Source organism: Misgurnus anguillicaudatus, chromosome 5, assembly GCF_027580225.2.
Source record: "Misgurnus anguillicaudatus chromosome 5, ASM2758022v2, whole genome shotgun sequence".
Classification (NCBI taxonomy): Eukaryota; Metazoa; Chordata; class Actinopteri; order Cypriniformes; family Cobitidae; genus Misgurnus; species Misgurnus anguillicaudatus.
Window position 1 is genome coordinate 22,616,393 of NC_073341.2, and position 15,878 is coordinate 22,632,270.

At 38.0% G+C, this 15,878-nt stretch overlaps 1 protein-coding gene across 2 annotated transcripts in view; it reads right to left on the reverse strand.

Moving 5' to 3' along the window:
* The window catches only part of specc1la (sperm antigen with calponin homology and coiled-coil domains 1-like a), a 33,571-nt gene extending 17,741 nt beyond the window's left edge, over nucleotides 1-15,830 (reverse strand). For both annotated transcript variants that reach the window (XM_055168016.2, XM_055168015.2), the window contains exons 1-3: nucleotides 15,615-15,830; nucleotides 689-854; nucleotides 461-608 (exon numbers count right to left, since the gene is read on the reverse strand). In XM_055168016.2, the coding sequence (XP_055023991.2) occupies nucleotides 461-608; nucleotides 689-817 (277 nt within the window). In that variant the 5' untranslated portion in view covers nucleotides 818-854; nucleotides 15,615-15,830. The remainder of the gene's footprint in view (nucleotides 1-460; nucleotides 609-688; nucleotides 855-15,614) is intronic.
* Between the last annotated feature and the right edge of the window lie 48 nt (nucleotides 15,831-15,878).

Consider the following 15,878-nt stretch of genomic DNA (forward strand, 5'->3'; position numbering starts at 1 on the left):
AATGAATACAGTGTGGATATCTGTCTATTATAGACAGATATATAAACAACATCCACTTCAATTATATAGACAAAATAGTATTGAAATATTGGCATGCAAACTTAATTTTTAGCAAGTGTTACAACTAACCCCCTGCCTGTTACAATTATCATAAGTTATTATAAGTTGTAACGTTTGCACTTCTGTCACATTATTGGTGTAATTGTCCAAGAATGGTAAGTACTAGAAACAAACTTCAAATGTTCATTTGTAGCAGAGATGTGTGTGTTGCTTGTGTAAAAATAAAATTAATCAAACTCAAATATTTTTTGAAGGATTGAGCCAAAACCAAAAAGCGTTAGGATGTGCCACGCTCTCCCCTACAGCATAACAATGCATATCCTAACAAATAATCTGCATAAGTATAAAGTATCAAGAAGGACCAAGAGGGAATGTTTTTCATATGTTTCAGTTTAAATACCCGAGGTGGTCTTGGTCTTGTTATCAGGGTTGTTAGTGTTTGAGGAAGTTGAGTGAGCAGAGGTCGATTTCTTGCTCTTGGCAGCACTGTTGTTTGCACCTACACTGCTCCCAGCCATAGCAGCTAAAAGATCATCATTGCTTTTCACCTGTTGATCAAAAACGAACAATTGTAGACAGTGTAGTTTACAGAAAGGTGAACACAGGGAAGAAAGTGTGGTCCTGGTACCTTGGAGAGTGGCACTGTGGTTGGGCTCTTAACAGCAGTTTTGCCAGCAGAGGGTCCAGCTGTCACTGCGTCACCTTTACCTCCTCCACTCGCTGCCTTATTCCCCACCGGCCTGCCTGCTTTCTTCATACTGGGCTCGCTCCTGCTGATACATCTACCCCTCAGTCTGTGAAAAATGGGAGAGAGGTTACAGTTGACAGGGTTATTGTGAATGTTAAATGTAAAAATATTTTCACCCATCTTACTTAAAGTGCAAAAAACTACAAGAAAGCCACATTGTATGTACGTCTGCAGGTTGACTTTATCTAAATAATACTGATAAAACTTGTTCACGGCCACCAGAGGGCATACAGTCTTCAAAGTAGTAAGTGAAGATATTAGTACTGTCATGACAACTGACCATAAAAGTGTCTTGTTTTCTCATGGGTACCAAAGGGGTCCTATTTCTAGAATACAGCTATTTATTATGTCATCACTTCCTTTCCTTTAAAGGGGACATTTCACAAGGCTGTTTTAAGATGTCAAATGAATCTTTGCTGTCCATATGTGCATGTACATATGTGAAGTTTTAGCTCAAAATACCATATGGATAATTTATTATAGCAAGTTAAAATTGCCACTTTGTAGGTGTGCCGTGTGCAAAAATGTGTAGTTTTTGGGTGTGTCCTTTAAAATGCAAATGAGTTGATCTCTGCACTAAATGGCAGTGCCGTGGTTGGATAATGCAGATTAAGCGGCAATATTACCCCCTTCTGATGTCACAAAGTGAGCCCAATTTTAATTATCTGTTTTTTCACATGCTTGCAGAGAATGGTTTACCAAAACTAAGTTATTGGGTTGATCTTTTTCACATTTTCTAGGTTGATAGAAACACTGGGGACCCAATTAAAGCACTTTAACAAGGAAAAGTCAGATTTTCATGATATGTCCCTTTTAACTCTATGTGTGTAAGGCTGGCCACACATGTAAGGATTCTAAGCCCGATTTGCCCCCCTGGCGATTTGAAAGGGGGCGTTACCCGATTAGTGTTTTATCACAGCTTGATATTTCATCAAGGCTTTCCCAAGGCTACTAAAAGAAACAGCCTTTATAAGAAACAGCCTTCTGGCAAACTTAGCATGTTGTTGACTGATGCTGAGGACCTAACTGGTTTTAATGAGAAGGACCCGCTTACATGTGCTTGCAGCATAGCAAGCCGCAAATTAAATGAGCGTAAAAGCACAGCTTGTCATCATATGGGCTAAAGTCTTACCATGAGTTAACAGAAAGGCCTAGTACGTCTGCTAGTATAATGCTCTTTATACGCCATGGAAAAACAGTGCCTTAAAAGGCAGCAAATCTTGGATGTGCTAAGACGAGATCATCATAACAATACCAGAGACTATCTGCAAAAAGCAAAAACCTTCGGTATTTTTCATAACTTATTTTTATAGACAAATTCCAACTCAAGAGTAAAGGTAGGATCTTACAATCCAACAGTTTCATAACTTTATTATCAGTTCTGGGGTACACTCTTAGAACGAATGTGTTAAAAATCTGATTCTGGGACAACACACTAAATGCACACTAAAATTTAAGTAGGGAGCTTTAAAGCAAATCATGCCTCAAACAAACTGCTGCAATAGCAAACCTAAAGGCCACAAAGTTAATTTAGACAATAAAGTCTTTCTTGGACCTTCTGAGAGCCAGCATAAAAAGTGAAATTTGTTTGGCAATGGCATCATACTTTTATAAGCAATGACAAGGTGAGTGTTCTGCGATTGTTTGTGGATGGTGTTGATCTTTCCACAGATAGCTCATTTAATGACTCCCTGTTGTCAACTCCTGGCTGATCGGAGGGAGGAAGAAGGTTTGCTGCTCCTTCCACTCAATGGTAGAGAAAATAAGGGTAATATTTTACAGCTGTTGTGAGGCAGTGTAGGGGTGTGTGGGAGAACTTTTGCTTCACTTCCAACGTACAGACCCCCCAATGGAAAAAGGCTGCAGTACACATTCCCTTAAAGGGAGAGGCTTTGGAGCAACAATCCAGACTGTATTTTTTTCTGAACCATCTCGAGAACCATACTGACATATTGCGTCAGTCTTCCCAGAATGACCGAAAACCCCAATATGAATTGCTTGTTCATTTAGCATTTTAAAAACTACATATCTAAACTATATATTTACTGTAAAAAATCTATCAGTATGTATAAATCAAGTAATTTGTACATAAATGCCACATATATTTTTTGTTATAGTTAGTAATAGTGTGACTGACACCCTCACATTTTATAAATAATAATTACTTTTAACATCATTTTTATATATTGTTATGCTTCTATATAGACGGTTTCATCGGACGCACGTGATATACACGTCTGAATCCGAACCTTACTTCCGGTTTCGGTTTTTTAATGGTCTGACTTGTTGGTAAACTGATCTCTTGAACAAATGCCTCGTCGAAAATAACAAATGTTTTGGTTTCCTAGATAATCTGTGTTGTTGTTTTTTAACTTGTTTTATAAATAAACTACGTTTAAAGAACTTTGTGGTTATTTATTCTTAGCGGAGTTTACCGGAAGTTACGTGCGGACTGCGACAGCCGCTTGTTTATGTTGTTACTGCTGAAACGGTCTATAGTCACAGAATGCCTGTCCAAATATTCTATAGTTTTACAGGATAATAAAATAGTACACAATAAAAACGATTTATGATGCATATCCTTTAACTAGAATCAGGTGTGCTTTGTCAGTCACACTCTTACCTAAACTCTTAGTTGCACTTAAATTGAAATGACAGATCAACTCTCCATACACAAAGGCAGACTCCTTCCAAAACCCCATACACTGCCTCAAAACTTATACTTTTAACAATACTTTAAATATACAGTATGCATTTTAGCGGCATCTAGTGGTGAGATTGCAAATCGCAACCAACCTCAATTTCGAAACACTAAAATAAGAAGCTACGGTAGCTGCCACAGGACAAACAGGTCATCGTCTGAGACAACATAATGTTGAAACATGACGACGACTTCCATGTAAGGAGATCCGTGGTGTATGTAGATAAAAACGGCTCATTCTCTAAGGTAATAAAAACAATATAGTTCATTAATACACCACTAATAATAAAGTTATGTATATTATATTGCATTTCTGTCAAGAGCGTTTTCAAAAACGTACACATTGCACCTTTAAATGCTCATAAGCATAAAAAAACGTATGTTGACTTGTTTATTTGTATTAAGCATGGGATTAGGCATGGACCGATTACCGGTTTCAAGGTATACCGAGGTTTTAAACAGTCAAGGTTTTAAAACCATTAAAATGTTTTTGATACCGTCTACAAGGTATGAGCTGTGTTTATACAAAATTCATTAAATCATGTGATTGATTTGATGTTTACATTTAATATACACTACGAAAATATTATATATTTTTTAAAGCATATTATAATTTAAAGGCTTTGTTTTTACCTGGCATTTGAAAATAACACATTTTAGTGTTGCAATGGGAATACCGCAACACAGTGGAACCATGGTATTTTTGCTAAACATTATCATACCGCCAGAATCTTATACCGGCCCATGCCTACACGGGATACACACTGCAGGATTTCTGCACTCCTATAAAATTATTACCTTATCACACTGTGCGAAATGGATCGTTTATACTTGGGATCAACAAGCATGTAGACTGTACGATGATGACACCTATTGAATCGGAGGCTTTGACCGTTGCACCACACATTAGCACAACGTCACCAGCATGCGCTAGTGGTAAACAAATATCAGTACACAAGTTGTAGCAGCAAACACACTGTGTTCATGCGAATTTCTGACACTGGCAGAAAACTATCGTAGTAGTAGAATCTAGAAGATACCTTTCAAAATGACATGCTTGCTGTTCTATATCTAATGGCTAATCTCATAAGGTGAAACTGATGCACTTCAAATAGGTTGTAGCTAGTTTTGGTCTGACAAATCGGCCAATAATGCTTGCTATGCTTCTTAATGAATTACGATGAAAAGCTGCTACAGGAAATGGCTTAAGGATACATTTATATTACTGTACTTCAAACTTTTTCAGGTATTTTCGTGATAATAAGGTATATGTAAAATGATTATGTTTTACAAGTGATGCTTTTCAAATGCATATTATAAACGACTCAAACTAACAATGATTTCAGATTGATGAAGACTTCCTACTGATCAAAAGCCATATTACATGAAAAAGCTGTGCATAATGGCTGTGTCCCAATTCAAAGGCTGCGACCTTCTAAGGACGTATTTTAAGACCGATTGCGTCACAGCAGCGCGACTTGAGGCTAGTAAGGCCGTCCCAATTCAAAGGATGCTTAGAATGAAGCCTTAAAATGCGTCCTCATTTCTCCGCGCTTTTAAGATAGAATGAATGGATCCTTAACAGCCGAGGATATCCCAAGATTCATTGCGCGTCTGCAACGGGTGCATGTGGGTGATTCTCACGAAACCATTGAAACACCACGGCAGTAATGATTTTAGCTTTAAAATGTGTAATATAGTAACATTAAAAAGCATCAGAATTAACACAATACTGTGTTCTACCTTGCACAATGTGTGATTTCAACATAAGAATTTATAATTGTAAATTTTATCTCATTTTCTGCTGAAATTCTCATTACCGCAATGTGTCTGGCTGTGTTTGAACATGCGTTATGTTGTAATTTAATCAAATTAACACAAAAATATTAAGAAAAAAAAATAAATGGATGTTTTGCTAGACTACTTTAGATGACAGAAAAAATATTTACTGAATATTCATGTATAATAATAATGAAGAAAAATTGGGGAAATGATGTTTCCATGCCTGATGTTCTCATCCTCCGCAACACTTTTTGAGAACAGTTTAAGCACACATACAGAATTTTAATAAAGTTTGATTTTGAGTGACCAAGCACATGGACCAGTTACTTCAAGATGGCTACCAGGTAAGATCATTTTTTTACAGTTAATTTGAAATATTGTCTTGTCAGAATGCTTACACGACATTTTGATTATCATTACCGCAACAGATGCTTATTAAATGTTAATTTAATTAATATAAGCATTATACTTTGATTTTAAATGCATGTGCAGAATCTCCAAATTATGTTCTTTCAGGTTTGTCGTGTCATTTTGAAAATATGTCAGTGTTGATGTTTTCTGACTGTTGCGGTAATGAGATTTTTTAGGACTAATTTTTTTAATTATGTTACAAAAAGTTAGCCTGACGTTGCCATACTCAATTCTAGTCAGAATTTGAGTCTGATACCGCTCCATTGAGCTATAATTATGAGGCGTGTCTCAACCGAAAAATGCCTCTGCACTCAATTGGATAGACCTACGACCAATCAGAGCAACCGAGTGTGTAACGTATGTTGAAATTACGTCTTTGCAGCCTGACCGAACTGGTAGTTATTTCGCTACAATGACACTAACATTGTGATTATACCGAGTTAGCGAATGTACATCAACACCTATTATGTTTACAACATTTCGTTTATATCACAACATGAAGTATTTACTAAGTCATAGAGTAAGACTATCTCTTACCATTTGTACGTTAGGTGAACTTCATCCACGACGATACCCATTACGTTTGCTTGAAAATATTGGAGCCTAGCACGTCCCTCCACCTTTTCAGCAACCACGATTCCGGGCTTCCGAAAAGAAGCTGGCAACGACCGCTAATTATATCCATCTCGTCGTGCACGCTGAGTTGCATCGCCATGATAACGTTAGCCATTTCAGTTGCGACCAACTTTTGCCGAATAGGACATCAACAAATGCCCTGCTCGCGTTTCTCTGTTCCTCTTTTAAAATCAATGCTCTGTCGATATCTTTTAGTACAGACTCAATGTCAGAATCCACACATCTGAACTCTACAGCGGCAGCCATTCAACACACGCGCTCTTTGGTGACGTGGTTCATTACGTTACTGTTGATTATCTGTCCATCATCGTATAAAGCCCGCCCTGACAATTTGATTGGTTCGACCAGCATTTGTCCTAAAATAGTAGCTCCTATAGAAACCCCAGACCCATCTTCCCGTTTACAAAATCTTGTGGGCGGGGCTAAGATGGGCTGGCACCCAGGCTAACAAAAAGTGTTAAATGATAAGTAAAAGTTTTTAAATTAATGTTCCCAATTACTCCAGACTTTGTGCTTCAATGTCTGGTGGGAAAAAAAGTAAATTTAAGCAATTTTTACATTTTCATGCTTGACATTTTTAAAACCAAGTTTTCGTGAGAATCACCCATATAAATGGGTGGATATTCTAAATAAACAATTAAAACCTTTATCAAATACAAGTGTATTAATCAGAAAAAAAATTCTTGTCACTGTTTTAGTATTATAAGTTATGTTTTATGTTAATATTATTCTTTTTATGTTGCGTATATTTCTAAGGTTGATTAATTTGATAAACTGTTGAATAGTTTAATCTACATCAACGTGTCATATTTTCTAAACTAAATTAATATTTTTCTGATTTCAAATTTATTTTAATAAGTCAGAAACTTTCAAGGGTCGTTAGGAGGCATTTGTAATTATGATTGTCATAAACTAACAGACTACTGTCCACTGCAGTAACTGGTAAGAGACGGATGACGTGAATGCCACTGCTTCCCCTCTCATTGGTAGTTGCTCCCGATAGTCGGCCATCATTTGCATAAACTCTAAACTTTGTGTCGCTTGAGACGCCCACTTCTCCAAGAGATTAAGCTTATATTGAGATGAATGAGATCATGTGGCTCTGCTACTGGTAGTCATTGACGGTCTGAACAGGGCATAAAGCTGATTTCTCCTATGAAACGGCCATTAAAAGGTGCTGAACACAGACTCAACACTAAGACGTACAACACCAAAAATTTCAGAGATGTCTGCTGCACACATGCAAAACAGATACAGGATCACAGAGTACATCAATTACTGATAGCAAAATACATCTATTGCCCAGTAAAGAAAACAATTTAAACACAAAAACGAAGCATATGTAAAGCTAGGGGTCTGTTTTTCAACACTGTCTTTCTCGCTTGACAATGGCTTTCTCTCCTGTAAGAAATGTGCAGGATGAGGTCACATTACGAGATACGAACTGCATGTATAACACTAGCACATGATTTATGACTACAATGAAGTCATCTTAACACAACGGACCCTGCCTATACAAAGACACACGTGGTGTGACTTGAACTGAGCTGTCTCATTGTGTCATTTCTGTGCCACTGAAATCAATAAAAGAAAGTTGTATAAATAATGCAGATAGCACGATCCCAAACTAAAGCCACTATAGAGCTAATCCCACTATGTATTAGCTCTGAAACCATATACTTTTTTACTCATGTTTAGCAAATATATAGGCTACATTTAAAACGTTCAGTCTCTCACTTCCAAATGATTAATTAAATGGGAATCTTTGAAACAATGACCAGTAAAATACCTCACTGCACTGAGAACTGACTGGTTTCTATCATTGTATGAACTTTCTGTTTGCAAATGTGTGTTAAAGACTAGAGCACAGAGACGGCACTATTTGTTTAGTGCACTTTATCAAAGTGTAAAGAGGATTTTGGAGTTGTGCCCAGTGTGCTTGGTTACACCATTTGTGTTTGAGTAGACGTGTGTAATAAGAGATGGATTAAAGAAGACTTAGTCGAGACAGATGTGTTGTTTTGTTTTTAGATCATGAAATTAACGTCACCAAAGAAGTTTGCTTTTGAGGGGAATTTAAGCTTGTTCAGCTTCCCATACAACTTAGCATGAAGGGAACAGTTAATGCAATTTGTTTTTCTGGGTTGAAAGCATGTTTGTTTGTTCCCGGCATTTTGGTGACGAACATTTCATAAACAAGGCCAGGTTCGACTCTGGATTTGCTGATCGTTTAAACCTGAATAATGGAGCAACCCCAGTGATAAAAGATCCCAGTCATGATTTTGGAACGCAGGCAGAAAGCAAAACAACTTCAAGTGTGTGTGTTTTGTTGGCAATCAGCACGTAAGAGCATATAATGCAAACAACAAATAAGTAGAGTTCATCAAAAGTTATCTAGGGATAATGCAATGATGTATTGCGTGTTGCATGCTCGTGACTTGCTCCACCCACGGTACGCATTCAGGAACTCATCTGCTTTCAGAATGAAGCGGTACAGCTGGATCTCCCATATACATGAATATTAGATGACGTCAACAGCACTTCTCAAACTCGACTGCCGCCATCTTGAGTACCTGATTTGACAAGGTCGATACGTCAATCAATTTGTTTCTGTACTTTGTTTTACATCAAATATTCAATCAATAATCAAAAACATTAGGGATGCACTGATATGGAAATTTTGGCCGATACCGATAACTCTTTAAATTTGGGGGCCGATAACCGATATCTATAGGCCGATAAATATTCATATTATTTTCACAATGAAAAACTCGCAGACTGCGGACATCTTGTCTTTGCGCTAGACTAGCATACTCTTCTTAAGCCTTCAACACGTGTCATCTTCGTGCTATGTCACAGAAAGCACCAATCAAAACTTCACATGGCCAGCAATGAGCAAGTGAAGTGGTTCAACAAACCAAAATAATCCATAATTTATCCGCTTTTATTTATCGGCCTAATTTTGCTATCAGACCGATAACAGATAATATTAACAATAAGCAGTTATCGGTCGATAACGATATGTCGGCCGATATATCGTGCCTCCCTAAAAAAACATTGCATTATTTGAAAGCTAAAACACTCAAGATTCATGTTCCAGGCTTGTTTTTGCCATCAATACTCTGGAGTGAAAAGGATTAAATGAAATGCAGACGGACCGCATATTAAAGACACACTATGCAGTTATTTTACCTTAATATAACAGCTTCAAAGTTATTCTGGTGGTTAACAAAGTCATAGTAGGGCAAATCATCCTCCTGTTGAAGCTCGTGGAGGACGCCGCTAGCAAAACCAGCAATGCAAGCTTGAGAGAACCGCCCCTGACAAATCTCGCGAGAATCACGACTTGCTTTACGGCAACAACGTCACACACGTTAGGCTTGTTCGACTTCGTGCGGTGCTGCAAGAACCGACCGCCGGATGACGTCAAAGTACCACGAGAATAATCCGAGATGGCACTTTGACGTCATCTGGCTGTCGGTTCTTGCAGCGCCGCATGAAGTCGATCAAGCCTATAACAACAACTACACGCGCGAATTTGAGAAGTGATGCTAAACGATTTAAAAGTTAAGAAAGCACATTCGGAAGAGAGTAGGAAAAGGAAAAGAGAATCTGACCGCGTTAGGAACCGGACAAGAGTCCCACTCGGTCAGGTTTTTACTCGTTGGCGTGAGCTAAAAGACAGCACTGGAGGGATGCTGATCTGGCAATCTTGTTGATGGACTAGTCAGTAAATCTCTTATTTGTAAACTTGTTTGAGGTCTATGTTGTATGTTGTTGCGCTTGCTTGTAGTATGTCATGCGATTATCATGACAACAGTTGTCAATATCTCACATAATTATCAGGACATAAATAAGCCTGATTGTAAATAGTGTAAACATGCACAATTTGCAAACTATTATGATAAATAGCAATAATCATGTATAGTGACATTATAATGACCAATGTTATGAAATAATGCAACGTACACAATTAACTTTGTCATGGCATTTTGTAATGTTTACATTACAATAAAAGAACACAAATGAAATGATACAGTAGACATAGACTATAGACTGTTTATTTGTGATTTAGCTGCAATCATGTAAAAACGTTATAAGCCAGCAAACGCGGTAGGCTACTTTATTATTATATGCACTCTATACTTGGAATAAACTTCTTATTATCCTATTAACATCATCTGTAGTTTAGTAGACAATGCAGTAGCCTAATATTTGTATGAAATTGTGGAACTAGGGTTGTGCCGATAGACGATAGTATCGTGTATCGACGATCTTCAGACATATCGCCAATGTCGGGCTTTCATGGCGATAGTCATGACTATAGTTGGCGAATGGTTATTATTATCATCATAGTTTTACATTAATGAGGGTTTGTGGGCTTCGCTTTACGCGGAGAGCTTGTAAAGAGAGAATTCCTTCTTGCACGTACCTGCACTTAATGCGCGCGTCTTGGACTCCTTCTAGCAAATCCATCGTGTCATGAACAGCTGCGCTTCTCTCTGTCTCACGTGCACACGCTCTCGCATCTGTCCGAAGTCTAAACATAAACTGAAGTAGTAATCTTTATGGGGCTGTTTACACTTGGTATTAAGATGTGTTTTCATCGATCGGATCACAAGTGGACGAGAGAGACATATTACGTTTACACCTGGTACTTAAATCCGTCTCTTTTGTCCACTTTCGACCGCTTCTGTGCTGAATACTATGAGGGGGTGGTCTGAGACGGTGGGCGAGTCTCTCTGCTGTCATTCAAACCCGAGCGGGAGTAATTATGAGTTTATATGGACGCAAACTAATATTATGTCGGAGTGCACTGCTTGTTTAGCAAGTAAACATGCTGCACAGTGTTTTGTACATGAGTATATAAGAGCTTTCTTTGAATTTTCAGCGCAATTGATGAAATAGGATCGCGCAACTTTCACACGCTTTCAAAACAAAACTACGGAGTTCAGCCGCTTAGTTTTATCAATGAAAGGCTAAAAAAAGCGCTGTTCACCGAACGTTCACGCCAGAAGTAAAAAAAGACGTAAAACTTGTGTTTAATACCTCAGATTAGATAAATGGGCGGAGAGAAGGCGGTCGCGTGTGGCTGTTCGAACGCATTCAACCACATGTGCGTTCCGCAACTCCAAAGCGATCCGATCGAAAGTGGTTTCGACCACCTCTGGATGTGGTTGAAAGTGGTCGAAAGTGGACGAGCTCAAAACGTTTTGAACACCGTTTACACCTGGCATTAACGTCGTCCACTTGTGATCCGATCGACGAAAACACATGTTAATGCCAAGTGTAAACAGCCTCTATGTCTTTGTTCCATTTAATGCGTTTCATGCGAGCTGAGGCAAACTTTACTTTTTGTTTAAAATATGACCCGCTGCATACTGGCGCCTCTCTCACTCTCGCGTACGTGCAGAGAGCTGCGCTCTGTCCGAAGTCAGATCACTAATCCTATTTATGATATGCATTATAATGAGTTGTAGCAACACGTCCCTCGTGTTTAAAATATGATTGTGTTTAAAATATGATCGCGTTCCGCTGGACCAAGGTGTTTAAAAAGGCACCTCTGAGAGCACCACTGCTTGACACGTGTTGTCTTCTGCAACAGCACCTAACAAATGCATTGAATTGTTTGTATGTGCGTGCACGTGTGTGTGTGTGTGTGTGCGCGCGCGCAGATGCATGTTTTTACAGTTATTAAGTAATCATGATTAGGGTTTTAATGACGCGCTCGCATTAATGGCATCAGTTTTAAAAAGGTTGCGGTCATGACGGTGTTGCTCCTGTCCTTTTTTGTCCACCAATCAAGTGACTTGTTATAATGAGTAAAAAATTTACAAATAAAAAACTACTGCCCCGCCCCCCGATACTATCATATATTGCCGATCTCACAGGCTGACGATAGGACGATCTCAAAATGGGGCATATCGCCCAACACTATGTGAAACATTACCTGGTCATTATCTTCAGAGGTGTACTAGAGTGGGAAATTACGACAGTTGCAAGTATTCTCCAGCGACTCTAGGGGTCGCTGTTTGACAAAAATGCCGAAAATGCATAGAGTGCCTTTAATATGAATCTCGGTACTCTCTTATCTTGCCATATGGTTCCGATCATTTCTGACAAATTTGTTTACATGCGCGCTTACGACCATGTTTCACATGCACTGAAAATGCATCTATTCCTGCTTCGTTAGCGAGGAATATTCAGCCTTATTTTCCTGTTTTGTCCAGTCAGATAAGGTTTGAGAATTTTAAATGTCCTGGAAGCTCACACTGGGTAAGTAAGTTTTTATTTTGCGCACCTTCACTTTTGACTAGATGAAGCCAAAATGAAGCCAGCCATTGCCTAACCAGCAAAGTTTTGATTCATGGGGTAGTAACCAATCATGAAATGATTACAAGGACTCAACATAGGTCAGTAAAATGTACTTCTGCACAAATCTGCGCTTACACATGGAGATACATGCGTGCGCACCCGAATGTTTTGTTTTGGTAGCATAGTTTTAGTGGACCAGCTAGGCTCTCACAGAGCCACTGAGAAACCTCTCCAGACTAGGTTAGATATAAACATCTCCATTGTAGATTGTCGACTGCAGGTGACTTTTTTGTGTTAAGAGTGTTTTGGAAAAGGTGATAAGGAGCACGATCAAGGTGCAAAAATACCAGACTGTATAAAAATGAAATCAGAAAAGTTGCACCGGACTGTGGAGCTGCGCTCGGATAAAGTAAGTTAGTATTGTTATGTTCATTATATATTTACAGTTTTTGTTTCATTATAGCTGTATTCGATTCTCGATTGTAAAAATAACAGAGGACATGACTAAGACACGAGACACATGGGCTCATTTTTCTATGACATGATATGTAAATGCATCATATTTATGGCTATATTAATCTAATGCATAGAATATACAAACTAAAAACAAAAAAAAAATAAGATATGTGGGAAAATATGCTGTAAATCATAGGAAGCTAGTTATAGACAGTACTTGGTAGTACTCAAGATGGCGGCAGTCAACTGGAAAAAGAGTGGATGACATATGATATGACTGATAATCATGTATTCATCATCATGTATCATGTATAAACCTAATATTTACCCTCTGCTTTGAACGACATACAGATTATGACACCCAATAATAGGTCAAATAATATGTGGATACATATACTTTTGTTGCCAGACACACCTGCAACATGAAACATGGGTGGGGTGAGAAGTGTAAATGGGTGATTCTCACAAAACCATTGAAACACCATGGCACTAATGATTTTAGCTTTAAAATGTGTAATATAGTAACATTAAAAAGCATCAGAATTAACACAATACTGTGTTCTACCTTGCACAATGTGTGATTTCAACATAAGAATTTATAATTGTAAATTTTATCTCAATTTCTGCTGAAATTCTCATTACCGCAATGTGTCCGGCTGTGTTTGAACATGCGTTATGTTGTAATTTAATCAAATTAACACAAAAATATTAAGAAAAAAAATAAATGGCTGTTTTGCTAGACTACTTACGATGACAGAAAAAAATATTTACTAAATATTCATGTATAATAATAATGAAGAAAAATTAGGAAAATGATGTGTCCATGCCTGATGTTCTCATCCTCCGCAACACTTTTTGAGAACAGTTTAAGCACACATACAGAATTTTAATAAAGTTTGATTTTGAGTGACCAAGCACATGGACCAGTTACTTCAAGATGGCTACCAGGTAAGATCATTTTTTTACAGTTAATTTGAAATATTGTCTTGTCAGAATGCTTACACGACATTTTGATTATCATTACCGCAACAGATGCTTATTAAATGTTAATTTAATTAATAGAACCATAATACTTTGATTTTAAATGCATGTGCAGAATCTCCAAATTATGTTCTTTCAGGTTTGTCATGTCATTTTGAAAATATGTCAGTGTTGATGTTTTCTGACTGTTGCGGTAATGGGATTTTTACAAAAAGTGTTAAATGATAAGTAAAAGTTTTTAAATTAATGTTCCCATTTACTCCAGACTTTGTTTTTCAATGTCTGGTGGGGAAAAAAAGTAAATTTAAGCAATTTTTACATTTTCATGCTTGACATTTTTAAAACCAAGTTTTCGTGAGAATCATCCAAATATTCAATTTTGGCTGTGTCATGCATACTTGGACAGAGAGATTAAACTTGTAGCTCGATAGGAGCTCATGTCAACATTGATGGGGCATCATTTCTTCTACATGCAAATGCAAATCCACACATGTAACATAACTGTGTCAGCTCTACAGTATCAGATCTTAAGAGGCTGGCCTCCAAGTACTCCGCTTGTTCACTTGGGATGATGGTCCTGCCGAAGTCTGAATGAGATCAGTCCAAACAGGCTGTAAGTCTTATTGCATAAGTCTCTCATTCCCTGGACACAACACTGCTGTTATGATGAATAGCTTCAGGGAAAGACATTTTCCATGAAGGGAAAGGAAAGAGTGAAGAAAAATGGCTTGTGCTTTAAGAAAATCATTGCACCGGATCAAATGCTTTAATACCTAACATCTATAAGCTTTTAGTAGTCTTGTTTGCCATGGAAAAAAATCAATATATGCCAGTAAAATGTAAATAACTCTTACACTTCTATTTCAAATGGCACTTTAAAAATCATTATTTACCGACGTCCAACTTCACCAATACAAATAACATTATCCTACTTTTCTCAAACTGACACAGAGGCTGTCTCTCTAACAAAAGTAAGTTTACCTACCTACTAGATAGCATTTTGGCGCTTTATTGCGCATTTGAACATTAGAAATAAAAGCAGAAATGCTGTCAGTATGCAGTTCACTAGGTTTGAATACAATGAATGAATGAATGAATAATGCCACTGCTTCAAATCTAAATTAAAATGTGTCCACACTTTTCTCCACAATCAGCAACGTTGTTTTCTTAGGAAATAACAAATAGTAGTGTAAACTATGACACTTTTGACATTAAGAAAAATGTCCCACTTTACCCGAATTCCCCCTTACTCTTGATTGATCGATTATTAGGGTGTTGACAAGACAAGACAGTCAAGACTCTGCTCGCTACATTACATTACAACAAACGTTACAGATTTCGCGCCACAGCAACTTCATATCTAGGCAAACGAACGAAAACAAGACAGTTTTGTGGCATCTAGATTCAACATTGTAGTCTCTTCTTTGTCACAGCACGGGTGTAAGTTTACAGGCTAGCCGCTAATGCTAACAGGATGTGCTAGTTGAGGGGGACGCAAGACGAAAGAAATGTCTCATTTTTTACCTCGACTCCCTCCTTTCGGTCTGTATAAGCGCTTGTCGGGGTAGACGGTCTCCTTTGTAACGTTCAAGCGAAAACAACAGCAGGTATTCCGTGTTTTAGTCGTCTGTTGCATCGTTTCTAACGGGCAAATAGCCGTTTCATGCTACACTGACGGCTGAACACTACGAGCGCAGCAGCGCGACTGACAGACAGACGCGCGCACACACTACACGCGCACTTTGCTCCCACCTATCACTATGTGTCCATTGTGTTTATTTAATAGTA